The following is a 22,149-nucleotide window of genomic DNA, read 5'->3' on the forward strand; positions in this document are numbered from 1 at the left end:
ATTTTCCTATTCCTTTTAACTACTCGAAAATACAAACAATAATTTGCATTTAAGTGACCCCAGAAGGGGGTGATAGCCCAAAACTTGAACTCTTCTGCCGAACATAATCAGCCAGCAAGACAATGTCATTTTGAATTATGAGACATAAATAGTGGTACTTGCAGTCGGAACACGACTATTTAAACAAATAAAGGTATTATCTATTTATCTACCAGTAAATTTCTCTTTCATTAAATTCCCGTGGTCTGCTTAATTTACTGTCCTTTTGAGGATTCTTGTCCTTCGAATATATGTCCTCCTCTGATCATTTGTTTATTTCTGAAAAGGTTGGTGGTATTTACATACATTCTAGTCCACTTAAGATAAAATTTCGTCATTCCCCTGACATCGATGTATATTAAAAGTCACCCTTCCACTCATCCAAGTTCCCACTCGAACTTTGGGGTTGTCATTCTTTCCATTTCATTATAAATTGAAGTCACCACATAACACATAGTCCACAAAACTAGAGATAACATATATTCCCCTACATCTTCCTTAGAGTACTTTAATTAATCGTTTAGCTAAATTACCAGCCATGTCTAAAGCAACTGCAAGTTTTTTCTTCATCATCCTTCTCCTCTGTTTTACCCTGTCCTATGCTGCTCGCCCTCAGCCAATTTTTCACGAGGCTAATCTCAACAAGTTTCAACACCAGGTACTGCAATAGTTTGATTGTTTGAACTGTGTAACTACCTCATTTAAAATTTGAAGTTGCTAAAACGAACACACTTTTGATCGTTTAATTACATTATGTTTCAAGAGTGACCACATTATTACTATGGGAAAACTTTTGTTTTGTCTCATGTTTATTAAATTTGTAACATATATTTATTTATTTTTGAATTAATCTCAGGATGTTGTTGAACCAAAACAAGTTGGCAAGGAAGAGAGCTGCGTAGGAGTAAAGGAAGAAGAATGTTTGGAAAGGAGGACTTTGGCGGCTCATCTTGACTATATCTATACTCAAAATCAAAACCCCTGAAAGTATTCCCAAGGACGGAAATCAGTTTGTTTTACAATGATTAATTGACTAAGTTTTCCGTTAATTATTGCCTATATGTTGGGCAAAAGTAGTGATGGGACGAGTGAGTTATCACATAATATTGCTGTCGGTGTGTTTCTTTTTGATTTTTCCTTTACGTTAATCCCATATAAAGTTCCTGGTGTGTGTAAGCTGATTACTTACTATATTTATGTATTTGACCTGAGGTATTAACTCTAGTACTACCTTGTTCACTGGTCGTTGCAATGTGATAATTTAATACCGGTTTCTTACTTAATCATCGTATTAATTAGTACGTAAATTTTGGATTAGTTGTACATGCTGCAATTAACATACTCTCTTAGTTTTATTTTATGTGAACTTAATTGACTAGATATGTAGTTTGAGAATTAAAGAAAGACTTTTATTGTGGTCATAAACATGGAAGTACGACATTTGTGTGGCTATTATAAAAGCTTCTCATCAAATATAATGTGGCAAGTTAAATTAAATATTTTCTAGAATTTGGATTGAGATCATTTTTTCAGACAAACTAAAAGAAAACAGTTTCATATAATTAAAACGGCAAAAGCTCAAATATGCCCCTGAACTATACGAAATTGCACATATTTGCCCGTCGTTAAAAGGTTGGTGCAAAGATGCCCCTAACATTTTTTTTTGGCTATATATGCCCTTGAGTTAACGGAAAATATTGGAGGGCATATTTGTTCAGTTTCGCATAGTATAAGGGCATATTTGATCCATTGAAATTCGTGAATATTATGGTACAAAATATCATTGCATTCCAAAATATAAAAAAACATTTGCAGTTACAATTCATCCACCATTGCATTACATCAAAATTATACAACTAAAAGAGCAGATGCAATTATAACCATCTTTTAAAGACTGTTTTCACAAACAAGAGCACAATTTCCCCTTTTCAAAAGATTTTTTTTACTAATGATAATACCATTTTTATTTTTCAATTTGCTGATGATCTGGATAGTTCTTTCTGGATATTTTTCGTCTTCTCAGTCCCAATATCTACACGATAATGGATGCAACAATTGTCGCAATAAAACATAAACATAAACATAAAATAGGAGATAACTTACATTAGACTTATGACACATGAAAAAATGTCTCCTGCAGTGCTAAATTTTTTTATAATAATAATAGAAAGAGTATCACATTTTAAGCATTTATACGATTTCTTACATAACATTCAATGTGGTTTGACCCTTTCACGAATTTCACGCATAATCGAAATTTAGTAGAATTATTTGAAGTCCATAAGTGAGATGGAGTGCAGTAACTCCACGTCCACAAACCCTTCCACAACTCCACATCCACAAACCCTTCCACAACTATTTAAAGAATTCGAAGCTTCCGACATTTCATAAACAAGTGAAAGAATAAGAGAGAAAAGTGAGGGGTTGTACGATAAGTGTGGAGTTTCAAAATGCAGTTGCAATAAATCATTGACTAGCATAAAGTGCACTACAAAAAAAATCTAAGAACTATTTGTGCCATAATATTCACGAATTTCAATGAATCAAATATGCTCTTATACTATGCGAAACTGAACAAATATGCCCTCCAATATTTTCCGTTAACTCAAGGGCATATATAGCCAAAAAAAATATTAGGGGCATCTTTGCACCAACTTTTTAATGACGGACAAATATGTGCAATTTCGTATAGTTCAGGGGCATATTTGAGCCTTCGCCGAAAATTGAAACAGAGGGAATGGTAGTTTACAGTTTTACACCGATATCTATGAAGAATTGCACAGTATACTCCTCAGTTGTGCAGTTATTTTTTACTACTACTTGCCCAAAAAAAAAAAAAAATAGCACCTACTGTTTGTACCAACATATATACTCTCCCGTTCATTTTTAATTGTTCGGTATTTCAAAAATAGATTTTTACTTTTATTTGTCACTTTTAGTATATTAAGAGAGGACAATTCCTTTTTTCTTGTTTTACTCATATTATTAAATGCTCACTTCAAATTATTTTTCAAATTCAATAAAAATATGCATCAATTAATATGGATACATTGATAAATTATGCACTTTATTTATTATTTTTTAATAAATATGCATAATCAAAAGTGGATAAGTAAAAGTGAACGGATGGAGTATGTCTTTTACGTAAAAGTTACTCATCATTTACCGGATGTCTGTATTAATTATTAATCAAACTCATTGCATTACTCCACGTTAGCAATGAGTTTGCGGCCACAGGAGACAAGAGAAGATCGGTAGTTGAATTAATAAAAGGAGAGCGTTGGACTTCTATTATGTTTGTGTCTAAATCCTAATATAGTGATTAATATATTATCATGATTTCAAGCAACTACCGATAAGAATGACGACTTAAAGTTTAGCATACATTTCGTTTTATTCAGAATAGTTTTCTGGTAATATTCACGATATCAAATATATCCGTGCACCAACACAACTCTTGGACTAATATTTCAATTGGGGGTCCTCCTCCTACATATTCATGATGTCGTGATTAATAATTGGCATATAAGAAAACTGGACTATATCACAATAAATATGTACGAATTCTTTGTTCATCGATAAGAATAGAAATCGAAAATGTCAACCTGTACTAAATGTTCTTCGTCCAAAACGACTATTCTATTTCTGTGAACTCATGGTCATCCGACTAAATTCAGTATATTATGTACATAATTCTTAAAATATATTTAATATTAATTGAAGGAACACATTGCCAAACTAGACAAAGTGGAGCCCTAGTTAAGTGCTGAGTTTAATCCCTTAAGGTTGTGGGATCAAACTCTACTAAATGCACTTTTGCATTTTTTTTTTAAATTTTTTTTTAAGGTGAACTCATCCTCTTGAAATCCTAGATTCGTCTCTGATTGTACGAGTTATAACAAATTAGAGATGTTGGAATTTTAGAATTATTTTAATTGATTATAGCTTGAAAAGGATAAATGAATAAAATAAAAGCCCTAGGATTAATTTTATGTGTGACAATGAGCAAGGCGCAATAACTATTGGACTGTAATGAGTAAAAATTTTCTGTGAATAAAGGCCAACTTGAATAGGTGGTAACGGTTGAGCTACTGGTATACTTCTTAATACTGAATGGGCAATTTGCAGGATTGCCCTTCACAGGAGGCGGTCTTTAATTTTTACCCCTTAAAATAGTAGTCTTTAAATTCTGCCCTTCAAGCAGAATTTCAGCTTGTGCAAATTTCTGCCTCAAGGCAGAATTTGCATGGGCCCAAATAGGCAGAATTTTGCAACCTCTGCCTCGCGAAAATTCTATCTTGCATTTTTTTTTTTTACTGAGCTGGGGTTCGAACCCACAATCTCAGGGTGTTAGGCGAGGGGCAATACTTAAAGACCCTCAATTTGAAGGCACCCCAAATGAAGGGCAATCCGCGCACAAAAAAAAAAGATACTGAATTGATCAAAATTATGATTAATCTATACTATGAGCCCATTTGGATTAGCCGGAAAAAAGTGACTTTTAAGCATAAGTGCTTAAAGTACTTTTAAGTGCTAAAAGTTTGATGCAGTCACAAGTTTGATGTCACACCCCCAACTTTACTAGGGTGTGATGGGCACCCGACCCCATATTCGGAACCGAGCGAACCCGCTGACTCTTATTACATACATAATCGCTTAAAACTCTTACGTCGATAAGAAATGGAAAACATAGTAAAGCCTTCAGAACTTTTCTTTTCATTGTACTCAAATCAAGTAAAATCTATCATCACATGAGATTCGTGATACGAAACATAATAACATATCGGCTGGTGGAGCCGCTTACAATATCGACACTCTATGCCCACGACTCTGTCTGCAAAGTCTCTAACATTACTCAGACATCATAACACATATACTCTGACTCGACAGCACTCCAGGAGCAAGTGGAGCTTGCCAACTCCGCTGGAACATCTTCTATCATAGCCTCTACTCGTCTGGGTGTACCTGCGCGGCATGAAACGCAGCCCCCGAAGAAAAGGGGTCAGTACGAGTAATGTACTAAGTATGTAAGACATGAATAATAACATATGAGGAACAAATAGCATGGATAATGACACAAAGGAAATATAGAGCATATGATGAGATGAAGGAGTAACCTGTACGTATGAATGCCTTTTGGCGATACCATGCATGCTTAGTGCTGCGGAACGTGCAGCCCAATCCATACATATCATATTTTACTTCCTTTGAAAACATTTCTTTTCATATATATATAGAAAATAGAACATGTCATAGCGCCGAACAACGTCGGCTCGCCCACATAGCGCCGAACAACGTCGGCTCGCCCATATATATCCCGCGTCCGGGATGAATACGCCAGCTGACCAGGTGGCAATGCGTCTTATAGCGCAACATATCTCCCTCCCCATATCCCCATATACATATACATATGTCCCTTTCCCCCATATTCCCCATATACATATACATATAACAGCATGCATGAGAGCCCAAAGAAAGTCATATATCTATCGGAGTGACGTAAGGTCGGTAACCTCCGATTATATTATGGAATAACCATGGCTTTATCTCACCTCGAAGGAACAATTATTATAAGGTGAAACTAGCAACGAATGGTAGCGTTAAGACTCGATGGGTACGTACATAAATCAACATATGAAGGCTCAAAAACAAGTTTCGGGTCAATCCGACTTAGTATACGAAAGTTATGAGCGTTTGAAGTTCAGAACCTGTTATGAACATTTCAGAAGCCATTTTTGGAAAATCATTCTTATCATAATCATCATAGAATATTCTCATCCTTGACATCATCATTGTCATCGTGAAACATATCCATCGTTATTGCCATAAGAGCTTATGAAATCATAAACCTTTGTTTTTGAAAAATACAGACATTTTGGAAAAACATTTATGAGTTATTGGAAAGAAAATCATACCTTGAAATCGTAAACATCTAACTTTTGAAAAACAAGTAAGATATGGAAACAATTTTAAAATCACAACATCGGGATCATGCCTTTGAAAGAAAGGGACAAGCCTTAACATACCTGTTCCGCGTCCTATTAGCTACGCTTAATTGTCCAAGCTTGCTACCGCTAGTCTACATTCAAGAAGATTGACGCAATCATTAGATTCATTACCACACACACTTGTCTTAGTCTTTCAAATAAATTCACTTATGATCTGCCGAAATTTCGGCAGCATCTCCCCTGTTTATATGCCTAGCCCAAAATTACAATTCAGCAACCAATCAACAACAACAATAATACCAACATCAACAACACTATTATTCATACCAACATATTCCATAAACATCCCACACGATGTTTTTCAACATACAACAACAACAGACACTTTCTTCCGTCCCAATCCAGGAGTATAATCTCATCAACACACCAACAATGTTAAATACCGTTTTTATATGCATAAATCAGTCCATCCACACGTCCACAACATGTTCAAAATAGCCCGTAACACAACAACTTCAACACAACACTTTATGACCTTTTCTCCATAACTATTTTCATTTTTAAAGCTTGCTAGACCTTTAAATAAACTCAACACAAGAGATGGGATGAATAACATACCTCATATTTGAAGAAACTCAGCCACATCAACCTTTTTCCAACACCAAGCGTAAGTAGAAGCAAGAATAATCACCTTTCACGGACTAGTTTGGCGTAATCTTGTTAAATTCTTGATTTATCGGACTATAATATTTGGGAGATGTTTAAGAGGCTTCTAGGAGTTTTTGGAGTGTTAATATGCTGAAAATATGAGACTTATGGGGTATTTATAACCTCCCTAGGTCGGTTTCACCGACCTCCCCATGTGGGGCCCGCGGAGTTTTTTGTTTTGTTTTTTGGCAGCTTAAGGTCTTGCTCTTAAAATGGCCATAACTTTTGATCCCGACATCGTATGAGGGCCCACGACATATGGTTGGAAAGGTAATTCAATTATCTACAACTTTCATTCTTTGAGTTTTTCCAAATTCCGAACGTATAATAGCGCTTTAGCCCCTCGAAGTCGGATCATCCGAAAACGTTTTCTTAGATCGTCCTTTTGGAGGGCTTACACTCATTTTTGGCTTATGGGTCCTTCTTAGGACTTGCTCAACTTCACATGTAATACCCATATATCTCTTCATATGTCCTTTATAAAATCCCGACATGTGGGCCCCACCTTAACTTATCGCGGTTATCTTGAAATATCCGAATGTGCAAAATACGGGATATAACATTTGATGACACCAAAAGTACTACTAGGGGAATTATTCCTCAAGTCATTCACTTCTTCAAACTCTACTAAATGCACTTTAGCATTTTTTTTTTAATTCTAATGTGAATTCATCCTCTTGAAATCCTAGATTCGTCTCTGATTGTACGAGTTATAACAAATTAGAAATGTTGGAATTTTAGATTTACTTTAATTGATTATAGTTTGAAAAGGATAAATGAATAAAATAAAAGTCCTAGGATTAATTTTATGTGTGACAATGAGCAAGGTGCAATAACTATTGGACTGTAATAAGTAAACACTTTCTGTGAATAAAGGCCAACTTGAATAGGTGGTAACAGTTGAGCTGCTGGTATACTTCTTAATACTGAATTGATCAAAATTATGATTAATCTATACTATGAGCCCGTTTGGATTAGCCGAAAAAAGTGACTTTTAAGCATAAGTGCTTAAAATACTTTTAAGTGCTAAAAGTTTGAGGCAGTCACAAGTTTGACGACACCAAAAGTACTACCAGGGAATTATTTCTCAAGTCATTCACTTCTTCAAGTTGTTGATCACTGCCCAATACCCTACTATCCAGTTTGAACAGGAATGGATTCCAATCTATTATCACATTGAGAATCTCAAACCCAAAAATCAACATCAAATGCCTCAGATAGAGTTACCCAATCCTAGAAGATTCAAACTCAACATAGATGGTTGCAGTAAAGGTGATCCTAGTAATGCAGGTGGAGGGGGTTTCTTAGGGACTCTTCTGGCTTCATAATTATGGCTTTTACCAATTACTACATCCACTGCTCCAATAATATTGCTGAAGCCAAGGCTATACTCCATGGAATTCAATGGTGCATCAACAATGGTTACTGTGAAGGAGAAGTGGAAACTGACTCCCAATTTATCATCAACATTATCTGATAACAATCAACCTAGGGAAACTCTAAGAATTAACAAAACAAAGGAAATAAAAAGGATATAGGAAATTGGGGATGAGAAAATAGAAGAATAGATACTAGACCCAATTGGTAATGAAATCTATAGGTAAACTTAGGTATATGAAACCTAAATCCTCCTAAATGAATTTCAACCAAAGAACCTAATGTCACGCCTCGAACCTGGGCCTGGACGTAACACGGCACCCGGTGCCTGACTGTATGTGACCGAGGGAACCAACTGGCTGGCTGAATCAACATGTGATACCAAAACATAACTGAATTATAAAATAAAACTAACACATGCTGATTAACTAAAAGTCTGACTGAAATATCATAATGCGGAAATACTTAGACAATCTGAAAATATCTGAAAGTAGCCAACATGGCTAAACCAAAACAACTGAACAACTGAGCATAACTGTCAACAAGACTAACATAACAAATATCTGACTGTTGTCACACCCCTTTTTTGCGCTCCCGCGCTATAACCGCGCAAGTTTTTATTATTAAAGGGTTTTTCCATTTGAAGTGACGGTTTTGAAAAGGGAATATTTTATTTACAGAGTCGCCACTTGGAATTGAGTTTTGGTGTTCCAAGCCACCTTATGAATCCCTAATCAAAAGGAAGTGACTCTTTTATTATGGTCCGCGAAAATAGAAGACCGGGTAAGGAATTCTGTTGACCGGGGAGAAGGTGTTAGGCATTCCCCGAGTCCCGTGGTTCTAGCACGGTCGCTTTATCGACTTATACTTAGCTTAAATTAATTTTTGGATATATTACGTATCTGAGCCTTGATCTGCTCGTACCTTTTATTGTTGAACTTTTTATTGGTTTTAACTCGGATGCGTAACCGCATTCCTAATCTTTTAAGCGTCTCAAAGTAAGATGCGTAGCTGCATTCTTATTCGAAACAAAATTAATTATTAAAACGATTTCGGCCAAGGTGCGTAACCGCATCCTTGAGTTTAAAAAAAAACGTCTCGAAATAAGATGCGTAACCGCATTCTTAATCGAAACAAACGTCTTAAAACGCGCCTAAAGCTCGTCTAGCGTTAAAGACAATTATTTGTCTCTAAAATCCGAGACTTAAAATTATTGATTAATTTTCACTCTTTCGACAATGAATTTTGAATAAATTCGCAACCCATCTCGCTCCCCTATAATTGGTTTTTCCGCTCTTTTCTTTTATACTTGACAACGGTATGGAAATAAATTTGCATCTCGTCTCGCTCATCCCGCACTAAAAATTAATTAAATATCGGGCCTACTATGTCATGGCTGGCCCAATTAATGATAGTAATAAAGACCCAAATTTATTCTTTTCTTATCTCAATCCGCGATCATTTAATTCTTGAACCCAATCACTGCCAATTAAAATTTGCCTAACTAAGTATATTATAATATCCTGAACTCCAGAACAAGAATTCCAAGTAAAAACAAATACTTGCAATTTACTAATAACATGATACAGCTAATCATCAAAGATCATTAAACAAGATTATATGATTCTAGCCATTTAAATAAATAGGAGGCAGTAACTAACGATGAAAATAAGAGGAAAACCGAAAACAGAGTAATGGTACTAAATAGTCCCAAATCCATTTAATTAAGATTCCCATTAATGTTTAAAGAAGCTCAAAGCCATTTATTGTTATAATAAAAAAAAAAACATTGGAACCCAAGTCATCTTATTTACAACCCAACAACCACGGTCTAATGATAAGTATAAACCATAGCTTATGCACATTATTCATCTCCAATGAATTCCTATTTTTTTCCAGCAATAAAACAACAATGATGTTTAAAATCACTACTGAAACATTCCCCCATTCATAATGAAATATTTAATCACCCAAACTAATCACGAGAATTTACAAACGAGGCAACACTCCAAGAAATCGCAGATATAAATTTAACAGGACATAAATTGAAGAGAGAACTAAAGAATTGGACCTTAATATTTATAACTTCGAAACTCTTTTGATACAGAGAAAACGAAGCAGCAAGAAAATCCTCAACAGACCATTAACGCCAATAGGAATCTCGAACAAGACCCACCACGATTTTTCAACACTTAAAAGTGAAACGATAGTGAAAATGGTGTTTTTGATGGAGCTTACATGGTGATGTATCTCTCTTCACATGGGTTGTTGTGCGTATATATTTTTTGGTTTGGGGCTGCTCTAATTTCCTACAGAAAACTTAAAGTTGCTCAATGGTTTTTCTTTTTAGCAAAGGAGATCTCTCTTTTGGGTAGGGTGTTTTTTTTAGCCAAGGAGGTGGCGGCTGATTTTTTTTTTTTTTGGAGTTAAAAGGGTGAGCTGCTTATATGGTTTTTTGGTGTACTGAGTTTTCTTAGTTTTATATCATTCTTGAGTACACGTTTTAGCTACTAAAAAGAAAAAAAGAAAGATCTCCTGCGGCCCCTCTTTTTTTCTTTTTGTTATGGTGGCTGTAGGTTCCTATATTCTAGGTCTTTTTTTTTCATTTGTTTTTGCGGCTCAATCCCCTGATTCTCTCATATGCCTCTCCTTTTTGTATCATTATCTGTATTGCCCTATATAAAAGTAATGAATCCCCTTTTGTCACGTGCTCCCTCCCTCTTTCTTTCATTTTTTTTTTGTGTGGGCCTCACCTGCAACAATAATTTATTCCCTATCACGTGAACCCCTCCCCTTTGTGATAAGGTTTGTTACCAAACTTTGTCATTTTGTGGTGAGGTGGTACAATTCTATTTGTTCATTTTTTTTTATTTTTTTTAACGTAAAAACAAAAATAAATAAATAAAATAAATAAAAACAAATATATATATATATATATATATATTTAATAACTATTTCTAGATAACTGAAAAGAAAGAAAAGAAGAAAAAAAATCTTAAAATAAATAACTGTCTAAGTAAAATTAAAACCTACAAAGCATATTTTTTGTAATTTTCTTTCTTTAAAATACAAAACTTATACTCTAAAAATAGCAAATATTTTGTTCTTTTTTTATTTTCGCAAATAAGCCTACTAAATAAAAATAGAATAAAATCGACACGTCAAGAATTAAAATTAAAAGAAATATTTAAACACTATAAGGTGAAACACACGGGGAGGGTAAAAAATCACGTGTCTACAGCTGTCCCTGTTTGATTGGGAACACGAAGAGTTTTCAAACAAACAAGTAGACAAAGAGACTAGTTTGACCCTACCGTTGTTCTAAAAGGAAGGGAAAGAAAGAAGATAATGCAACCGAGCCCTGGTTTTGGGCATCCTATATATCCCGGGTTATAAGGGAATCAGGTTACGTGTAGTTCAAGAGTAAGAAGGGAGATGAAACATATTGAGGTGAATAGTCGAGCGAGGTCCTGTCGAGGCTCCGGTCCGCGGTCCTATTATTACATCAAATGAAAGATAAAAGTTAAAATGAAAATACAAGTACAAGACCCTATCTATGCAGCTTCTCTTGAATCTTGACTTGAACCTTCATGCTTGTTTCTAAACTTTAAAATTTAAAGTCATCCCTATTCTCCAGGCGGGACTCCTACTACTTCTGACTGAACTTGAAAGCAACTCAAAGTACACCCCATTCTTCAGGCGGGCTCCTGAGCTTGAGATTGAAAAGCAGTTGAATGTTGACCCTATTATTCAGGCGGGCTCCTGAACTTGAAATTGAACGGTGGCCCTATTCTCCAGGTGGGTTCCTGAACTTGAAATTGAAAGGTGGCCCTATTCTCCAGGCGAGTTCCTGATCATCCCATTCTTCAGGCGGGTCCTGACTTGTTTCCCATTCTTCAGCCGGGTCCTGCAAATTACCAAAAACAACGAACACGAACAAAATTTCCTGTCCCAGTTCATACCAGGAAATTTTTTGGTGAGTGTTAGCAAAATTATAAACTATAAAATAATTTAATTATGGAAGTAAAATCAAATGTACTAACTAGGAAGTGCGTCCCTTAACTATACCCCATTTTCCCAGGAGGGTCTTGATAAACTAGATCCCATTTTCCAGGAGGGTCCTGATGAACTAAATCCCATTTTCCAGGAGGGTCCTGACAACTAAATCTCATTTTCCAGGAGGGTCCTGATAACTAAATCCCATTCTCCAGGAGGGTCCTGATAAACTAAATTTCATTTTCCAGGAGGGTCCTGATAACCTAAATCCCATTTTCCAGGAGGGTCCTGATAACCTAAATCTCATTTTCCAGGAGGGTCCTGATAAACTAAATCCCATTTTCCAGGAGGGTCCTGCTAAACTAAATCCCATTTTCCAGGGGGGTCCTGATAAACTAAATCCCATTTTCCAGGAGGGTCCTGATAACTAAATCCCATTTTCCAGGAGGGTCCTGATAACCTAAATCCCATTTTCTAGGAGGGTCCTGATAAACTAAATCTCATTTTCCAGGAGGGTCCTGATAAGCTAAATCCCATTTTCCAGGAGGGTCCTGCTAAACTAAATCCCATTTTCCAGGGGGGTCCTGATAAACTAAATCTCATTTTCCAGGAGGGTCCTGATAACTAAATCCCATTTTCCATAAGGGTCCTGATAACCTAAATCCCATTTTCCAAGAGGGTCCTGATAAACTAAATCCCATTTTCCAGGAGGTTCCTGATAACCTAAATCCCATTTTCCAGGAGGATCCTGATAAACTAGATCCCATTTTCCAGAAGGGTCCTGGGTTTTGTCCTCGTAATACTTGCGCCTTGCATTTTTCAGAATGTACCTGCAGGCAGCGAATAAAATTTTATGTCCCTGTTTCAAACAAAGAAAAATTTGTGAGTTTCAAAACTTTGTGGTTGGTTTGCGGCTTGTCTGTGAAAGCAACTGCTTTTTGCACTCATCTTGTTTGGCTTCGCTTTTAGACAGTTATCGCATCCTGTTGACCCACGGCATTACTGACTCAAACATGGTTTCCAAAATGTCTCAGAAGTAACTTCAACACCAGACCATACATCTCTTGTTTCATAATGTCCGTTAACTCAAACTTTATTGAACCTTGTATTTCACTGAATCCGAAACCTATTAATGGTCGACAACTGGTTGAGTACCTTACGCCGACTGAATTATGTTACCTTCATATGCTAGCCAAGATGTTTTGCTTCGCAATTGGGAAAACTGGTAGCAAGTTTTGTGATCCTTTCTTACTTATCTCACAACAGAATGACTCAAAGAAAAAGCATGAAATCCAAACGACGAAAGCAAAATAACAGATAAAGATGAAAAGAGGTTAACAGAAGGATGTCCCCTCCGAGAAAGAAAAGAATGGGGAAAACTTATCTGAATGTTGTAGCCAGCTCCAATGATATGACATGCATTTTGGCTTAATCAGTCTGATTTGTCCATCCTAATTATTCATAAACTCTTACTAACCCTTTGACTTCGAAACCGAATGTCTACACCCAACAACTGCGTCAAAATCAAGGCCTTCATACAATTAGTGGACCAACAAGTCTCACTCATGTTCAATTCTCTCAACTCACCATCGCCTTATGGTGCTCGTGAGGGTTTTCACCAATAAGACTCTCTCATTTTCATTTTTCTTCTATCTCCCTTATGTTGATGCCACAAGTGATGTCAATGATGCAAATGCCTTATAATCATAGCTTGCTCAGCCTTGACATTCTTAATGATTGATCTGAAGGTCTTTTATTTGGTTGTAACGTGGCTTTTGGATAGGGTTGGAAATAAAGGATGGCATGGAGGCTCAAAGACAATACAAAAGTAATAAGGGATGAGACTTACAACGTTTGGAATCGACTCAAAAGAAAATAATAACTTCTGTCCCAGTTTCTTCGAAACGGGAAATTTTGGATTTTCTTTGGTTGGACCGAACCCCAAAATAGGGTTGCCTACGTATCTTGTCTAGACAAGAATCAGGTCAGACGTAGTTCCGAAACAATTTTTTTCTTCCTTTTTTTTTTTTTTGATTTTGTTGTTGTTGCTGTTTTATATATATATATATATATATATATATATATATATATATATATATATATATATATATATATATTGTGTTTTTTGTGTTTTTTTTTTTTATAATAATATTTATGAAAAGCTTGATTCCAAACGAGGGTTGCGAAAGAAAAATAAACTATGGCTCAAAAGGGGTAGCAAGGGATGACATAATGTATAGGTAGCAGAATAGAATGCCTTCGTCATATCAACCCTTAAAAATATCAAGCACCCAACAAGTAAATCAAAGGTAGGGAGATGAAAATCATACATAATATCTTTTCACTGCATCTGCATTGATGGCAGTTTCAGACATTGTGCCTTCTATGTCTGTCAGATACAAAGCACCATTGGGCAAAACCTTCTTCACCACGAATGGCCCCTGCCAATTTGGGGCGAACTTGCCTTTGGCCTCGGCCTGATGTGGAAGAATCCGCTTTAACACTAATTGACCCACTTCAAAATGTCTGGGGCGCACCTTTTTGTTGTGTGCTCGTGCTATCCTCCTTTGATACAGTTGACCATGACATACCGACGTTAATCTCTTTTCGTCAATCAGACTCAATTGCTCTAAACGGGTTTTGACCCACTCATTGTCATCAATTCCAGCTTCCTCAATGATTCGAAGGGACGGGATTTCAACTTCTGCAAGTATAACCGCTTCGGTCCCGTATACCAACAAATAAGGAGTTGCACCTACTGAAGTGCGAACAGTTGTGCGATAACCCAATAAAGCAAAAGGCAACTTTGCATGCCATTGTCTCGAACATTGCACCATTTTGCGCAGTATCTTTTTAATGTTCTTATTAGCAGCTTCCACAACCCCATTTGCCTTCGGACGATATGGAGTTGAATTCCGATGTGTAATCTTAAACTGCTGACATACCTCACGCATCAGATGACTGTTGAGATTCGCCGCATTATCTGTAATCATTGTCCTCGGGATCCCGAACCTGCAAATAATGTTGGAATGAACGAAATCCACCACGGCTTTTTTAGTCACCGACTTGAGAGTTAATGCTTCCACCCACTTTGTAAAGTAATCGATGGCCACCAAAATGAACCTATGCCCATTGGACGCTTTCGACTCAATTGGCCCGATCACATCCATCCCCCAAGCTGCGAAAGGCCATGGAGCAGACATTGTGTGTAATTCTGAAGGAGGAGAATGTATCAAGTCGCCATGTACCTGGCACTGATGACACCTACGAACGAAACGGATGGAATCCCGCTCCATGGTGAGCCAGTAATAGCCTGCTCGAAGAATTTTCTTTGCCAAAACATACCCGTTCAAGTGCGGTCCACAAACTCCTGAATGGATCTCAGTCATGATAGTTGCAGCCTCTTTAGCATCTACACACCTCAAAAGTCCTAAATCTGGAGTCTTTTTATACAAAATTCCTCCACTTAAGAAAACTCCGCTTGCCAATCGTCGAATAGCTCTCTTCTGGTCACTGGTAGCATGTGCTGGATATTTCGCCGACTCGATATATTCTTTAATATCATGGAACCAAGGCTCACCGTCAAGTTCCTTTTCAACTGTATTGCAATAAGCATGTTGATTGTGAGTTTGTATATGTAAAGGGTCAATGTGAGCCTTGTCTGGGTGCTGGAGCATTGAAGACAAGGTGGCCAAAGCATCAGTAATCTCATTATGAATCCTAGGAATGTGCTTAAATTTTACTGTTATGAACCGTCTGCAAAGATCCTGCAAACACTGGTGATATGGTATAAGCTTCAAATCACGGGTTTCCCACTCTCCTTGAACTTGGTGGACTAGCAAGTCTGAATCCCCCAATACCAATAATTCTTGAATCCCCATGTCGATAGCTAACCTTAAACCCAAAATGCAAGCTTCATACTCCGCCATGTTGTTGGTACAATAAAATCGAAGCTGGGCTGTTACAGGGTAATGTTGTCCTGATTCTGAGATAAGAACGGCCCCTACCCCAACTCCTTTCTGTTAGCAGCCCCATCAAAAAACAACTTCCAACCCGGATCGTTATCCAAAATGACCTCCTCGAGGCATGACACTTCTTCATCAGGAAAGTACATTTTCAATGGCTCATATTCTTCATCCACTGGGTTCTCCGCCAGATGGTCTGCCAAGGCTTGGGCTTTCATCTCGGTCCGAGTCACATACGAAATATCAAACTCCGTGAGTAATATCTGCCATTTTGCAAGCCTGCCCGTGGGCATGGGTTTTTGAAATATATACTTCAAAGGGTCCAAGCGGGAGATAAGATAAGTAGTGTAGGACGAAAGATAATGTTTCAATTTTTGTGCAACCCAAGTCAAAGCGCAACACGTCCTTTCTAGATGAGTGTACTTAGCCTCATAAGTAGTAAACTTCTTGCTGAGATAATAGATTGCCTGTTCCTTCTTGCCTGTAACATCATGTTGACCCAATACGCAACCAAAGGAATTGTCCAGAACTGATAGGTACAATATTAAAGGTCTCCCAGGCTCGGGAGGAACCAGTACAGGTGGATTCGACAGATACCTCTTGATTTTGTCAAACGCTTCTTGGCATTCGTCAGTCCATTCAATCGCAGCATTCTTCTTTAACAACTTAAAAATGGGCTCGCAAGTTGTTGTGAGTTGAGCAATAAATCGACTAATGTAATTCAACCTCCCAAGTAGGCTCATTACCTCGGTTTTGTTCTTTGGCGGTGGTAACTCCTGATTAGCTTTGATCTTTGCAGGATCCAATTCAATACCACGCCGACTGACTACAAACCCCAAAAGTTTCCCTGACGGGACTCCAAATATACATTTCGCTGGATTGAGCTTAAGATTGTACCTACGAAGCCTTTCGAAAAATATCACCAAATCCTTGACATGGTCAGACTGCTTTCTTGATTTAATGATCACATCATCCACATATACTTCAATTTCTTTATGCATCATATCGTGAAATATGGTGGTCATCGCTCTCATATATGTTGCCCCAGCATTCTTCAAACCAAACGGCATGACTCGATAACAATATGTACCCCATTCTGTGATGAAGGATGTCTTCTCTGCATCATCATCATCCATAACGATCTGGTGATACCCTGCGTAGCAATCTACAAAAGACGCAATCTCATGGTTAGCACAGTTGTCTAACAAAATATGGATATTGGGCAATGGAAAGTCATCCTTCGGGCTTGCTTTGTTTAGATCACGATAATCCACACACACACACGTTTTGCCATCCTTCTTCGGAACGGGGACAACATTGGATAACCAAGTAGGGTATCGAGCGACTCGGATGACTTTGGCCTCAAGTTGTTTTTCGATTTCTTCTTTAACCTTCACACTCATGTCTGATTTTAGTTTCCTTAATTTTTGCTTCACAGGAGGGATTGTGGGGTCAGTTGGCAATTTGTGAACCACCAATTTAGTACTTAAACCCGGCATATCATCATAAGACCATGCAAAAACATCCTTATATTTAAACAAAGCCTGGATTAATTCTTTCTTGGAATGTGGTTGAACATGCACACTTAGCTTAGTTTCCCTGACATTATCTTGATCTCCTAGATTGATTGCTTCGGTTTCATTCAAATTAGGGTTCGTTTTATCTTCGAAGTGTTTCAAATCCCTGCTTATTTCCTGAAATACTTCTTCTTCATCATATTCAACATCTTGGTTCATTGTTTCATGGTTAGGTCGGATTTTAAGATCTGGCTGAGAATTCCGCATGCATTTCATATCATTAGAACCAGCACAAACAGAACTGTACAAAAGAAAATAAACAAACATATTAGAATTTACGGAAAAAACAAATTGCATTTCATTGAAAGGAAGGATAGAAGGGTTTGAACATTAAAACAAGCGAAAGATAAAAATCCGAATTACAACCCTGGAATAACTCGGATAAAGGAAAGGAAAACAAAACAAACTACCAAAACTCCTTCCTGGTTAGGAGATGAGTGACTTCCCAATTGTTGAGTTGGACATCATGGCCAATGAACTGCACATCCGCGTTACTGGGACCCCCTCCAATTTCAACCATATCAGCTTCAACAAACAAGTTCTGGAAACACCCAATCAACCCAAAATCCACATCCAGTACTGGCTGGGAAAAACTGCTGGTATTCTTGACGAAGGACTTGTAGATTGGTGGCACAGGCTTAGTAAGTGACCATGCTTCTTTTTTTCGCTTTTTAACCCTCTTTCTATCTTCAGCCGTTGGTTTGAACCCCAGACCAAATGGACTTGGACTCTCACGTGGACACACCGGATAAACCATACCTTGTAGAGAAGCCCCCAAGCCTTTTCCTGGCTCAAAACCATATTTCAACATTTCATTTACCACCATAACAGATGTTGGAGGCAACTGCGGTCTCAGAAAGGGTTTCCCTTTAGGGATCTGCTCAGCTACCACTATCTCAGAAGCTTGATACACCAGTGTTTCATCAGCATTATCCACTTCGATAAAGGGAACAGTGGAGTCTTTATAAATGGACAAATCCCCTTCACCGTGAACGATCACTTCCTGCCTATCATATTCAAACTTGATCATCTGATGCAATGTGGATGGGATTGCCCCAGCCATATGTACCCACGGTCTTCCCAACAACATATTATAGGAGGCATTGATGTTCAATACTTGAAAATCTATGGTAAAATCAGCAGGCCCTATTGTAAGCACAAGATCTATCTCACCGATGGCGTCAGTTTTCGCTCCATCAAAAGCTCTAACACACACATTATTTGGTCGAATTCTTTCAGTACTTACATTTAGTTTTTGTAAGGTTGACAGAGGACAAATGTTTGCACCAGAGCCCCCATCAATCAAAACTCTCGTGACATAGGAAAGCTCACATTTTACAGTAATATGAAGGCTTCGGTTATGTCCAGTACCTTCAACGGGTAGTTCATCATCTGAGAAAGTGATTCTATTCACCTCAAAGATCCTCCCAACAATTTTCTCCAATTGATTAACTGTAATCTCAGTAGAGACATGAGCTTCATTCAAAATCTTCAACAAAGCTTTGCGGTGTTCATCTGAGTGTATTAATAAAGACAACAAAGAGATTTGAGCAGGGGTTTTCCTTAATTGCTCCACAATGGAATAGTCTGGCAATTTCATCTTTTTCAAGAACTCTTCAGCTTCTTCCTCTGTTACTGGTTTCTTAACGGGTATTTGGCCTTCCCTCACCTTCTTGGTTTTCCTTAACTCTTCCGGAGCGAAGCATATTCCTGAACGAGTCAGGCCCCCTACTTCGTCTACTTCTTTGATGATTTCCTTCCCTTGGTAAGTAACCATAGTCTGATTATAATTCCAGGGAACCGCCTTAGCATCAACTATTGAAAGTTGTGTCACTGGCTTAATAATGATAGGAGCGGTGAACGCCCCTTTGACAGTTAAAATAGGCCTGCTCGACACCCCTGGCACGATCAACTTTGGTTTTCCCTGACTTGCCCCAACCTTCTCTGGAGCTCCCTTCACAATCAATAAGGGTTTCATCGCGTCTGATTGGATTGGTCTCTTTGTAACCTCATTTAACCCCAAAGGTGTTGTTTTTGCGGAATCTGCCACATTTACTAATTTCTCCAGGCTTGCTTCAATCTTCATGATAGGCTTGTACGGAACATCAGACCCATCACTACCATAGATCAACTCCAACATGTTTGTTTCTTTATGATTTGGTAGTGGGTTTTGATTGATATTCGGTATATCTGCATTTTGCACCACAATTTGTTGTGTATCAATCAAATCTTGGATTGCTTTCTTCAAATACCAACATTTCTCTATATTGTGTCCCGGGGTATCAGAGCAATAAGCACATCTTTGAAAGTAATCAAGATTTTTCGGAGGAGGGTTTGGGATCCTTCCTTCAATTGGGCTTAAAACATTTAATGCCCTCAACTTCTGAAACAAATCAGCATATGATTCCCCAATGGGGGTAAAGTTATCCTTGACCGTATTTGCCTTTTTGTACTCTGGCCTGGGCCGAAAATTGGTTCTGGGAGGGCCTTGGTAAGTGTGTGGAGGTGGAGGACGGACTTGCGAGGTTGGTGCACGCCATTGCGGGTAACAAGGGGGCTGGGCATATGGCTGCGCACTGTATATGGGGTACTGAGGGGGCGGAATAGAATATTGTGGGTTTTGGGGAGGGAAGTAGTGTTGTGGGTAATTATATGGATCTTGGGTGTAGTTTTGGGGTTGGGGTTGGGGTTGGGGTTGAGTGTATTGGCGAGGCGGGCCCCTCGGGTTTCGTCGTAGCCCAGGCGCAACCGTAGCTACATTTTCCTTTTTCTTCTTTCCACCAAAACTCCCTGAACCATTTTGAATGGCTTGGGTTGTTGCCTTCAACGCGGCAAAGCCGACAATGCGTCCTGTTTTGATTCCTTCTTCTATTATTTCTCCCATTTTAATGGCCTCAATGAACGGTTTTCCTAGGGCTGGGATCATGTATTGATAATATGTCTCATCTTGTTCTTGGAGAAAAGTCTCCACCATCTCTCCTTCTCTCATTGGTGGCTTTACCCTTGCAGCTTGTTCACGCCAACGAACCGCAAACTCCCTAAAACTTTCGGTAACTTTCTTCTTCAGGTTGGTTAGAGACTTTTTATCAGGAACCAGATCAATATTGTACTGAAATTGTTGCACGAACTCATTTGCCATATTATCCCAAGTATGCCATTTCACAATGTCCTGATCAATAAACCATTCCGAAGCTAAACCAGTCAGACTCTCCCTAAAGTAAGCCATGAGAAATTCCTGATTACCCCCAGCTCCTCTCAGTTGGTTGCAGTATCTCCTCAAATGAGCTATGGGATCACCGTGCCCATCGTACTTGTCAAACTTTGGTGTTTTAAACCCCGGAGGTAAGTGAACACTCGGGAACATACACAAATCACTGTATGAAACGCTTTTATAGCTTCCTGATCCCTGCAAGTTCTTCATAGCTTGTTCTAGACTTTTCATCTTCCTAACCATTTCGTCATGCTCTACATTCTTAGTAGCAACTCCATACTCAGCGCCAAGATGCGTAACCGCATTCTTAGCAGGACCTCCATATTCATGGCCAAGATGCGTAACCGCATTCTTAGCAGGTCCTTCAGAATCGATTAGAGGACTAAAATGTAGGGTTTGATGATAAGGATCAGGAGCCCCAAATGCAAAATCGGGTGCAAAATGCTGCTCTTGACGGATGTCAGATGGTGGCACAAGGTTTGACCTTTGCATAACCGCATGTGGCGGTATTGTGTAAACGGGTCTTACATTTGCAACATGATTGGGGTTAGACAGTGGGTATGTGTAGGCAGGCCCAATGGTTGCAATCCCGAAATGATCGGTCCTGATTGGTACCTTTGGAGGACGACCTACAGAAGTTTCCGCCGTATTGGGCAAATTGGTGTAATGACCGAACCCAGGTGGGCATACCGGGTCTTCCGCAGTAGATAACGGTGCTTGTGAGCATGCCTGTGCGGCAGAAGTGATGTCGGGGAACCCAGGGATTGACTGAGGAGGTTGCTGACCATTCGACCACCCTTGCAACATCTCAATCATTTGTTGCCTGAGAATTCTATTCTCCTCGGCGATGGCAGATTCTTGTTGAGCCACCCGTTCCGTTTCATCCCCCATGTTAATCATTGGTAGCGAAGTCCCTTCCGTCATTCCGATACTGCCCTTTGACCTTGTGAAATAATGATGCGTTGCCAGTATGGCCACAAACCAACCACTTTTACCTTAACTCTTCTCTGTAAAACAGCCAATGTTAGGGTTAAGCAATTCATAATCACTCATTCATATGCATGTATCAATTCTACCATGGCAGGCCCTATGTCTCATCCCGGCTTATCTAGGTGCAACCTCGTTTTTTTTTTTCATCGCTCATTTCTCTTTTCTTCTTCTCCCTTTCTTTCTTTCAACCTCTCCTTTCTCTTTTTTTTCCAGGTTTTAGAAGCTTCGATCGAACCCGTTGGGGGTTGCCTACGTATCATGTTGAAAACATGAATCAGATCGTAACGTAGTTCGTACAAATAGCTGGGTTATTTTGAAAACTAAATTTTTCCATTGAT

The 22,149-nt window shown here is 38.3% G+C and overlaps 1 protein-coding gene, 1 long non-coding RNA gene and 1 pseudogene across 3 annotated transcripts; 1 reads left to right on the forward strand and 2 right to left on the reverse strand.

The window, feature by feature from the left end:
* Positions 1-231: 231 nt before the first annotated feature.
* LOC132623608 (phytosulfokines) lies at positions 232-1,322 on the forward strand. The gene is made up of 2 exons (XM_060338381.1): positions 232-697; positions 896-1,322. Exons 1-2 carry the CDS (start codon positions 578-580, stop codon positions 1,022-1,024), a joined length of 249 nt encoding a protein of 82 aa, XP_060194364.1. The 5' UTR covers positions 232-577; the 3' UTR covers positions 1,025-1,322.
* Positions 1,323-4,734: 3,412 nt separating this feature from the next.
* On the reverse strand, positions 4,735-10,861 carry LOC132624890 (uncharacterized). Of its 2 annotated transcripts, none has more exons than XR_009576558.1 (3): positions 6,606-10,861; positions 6,066-6,118; positions 4,735-5,004 (listed from the first exon to the last, which is right to left on the reverse strand). It is a non-coding gene; the product is annotated as an uncharacterized LOC132624890 (long non-coding RNA). The 2 variants fall into 2 exon arrangements; XR_009576557.1 differs by having other exon boundaries at positions 10,144-10,832.
* A 3,366-nt stretch (positions 10,862-14,227) lies between these two features.
* On the reverse strand, positions 14,228-22,119 carry LOC132623807 (uncharacterized; annotated as a pseudogene).
* Between the last annotated feature and the right edge of the window lie 30 nt (positions 22,120-22,149).

The sequence above is a fragment of the Lycium barbarum genome, chromosome 12 (assembly GCF_019175385.1).
Source record: "Lycium barbarum isolate Lr01 chromosome 12, ASM1917538v2, whole genome shotgun sequence".
Lineage (NCBI taxonomy): Eukaryota > Viridiplantae > Streptophyta > Magnoliopsida > Solanales > Solanaceae > Lycium > Lycium barbarum.

Excerpts from the sequence above, each read along its gene's own strand:
- LOC132623608 (XM_060338381.1), top strand. The coding sequence starts at position 578 with ATGTCTAAAGCAACTGCAAGTTTTTTCTTCATCATCCTTCTCCTCTGT. Across the intron at positions 698-895 it reads TCAACAAGTTTCAACACCAG|GATGTTGTTGAACCAAAACA; the intron begins GTACTGCAATAG and ends AATTAATCTCAG.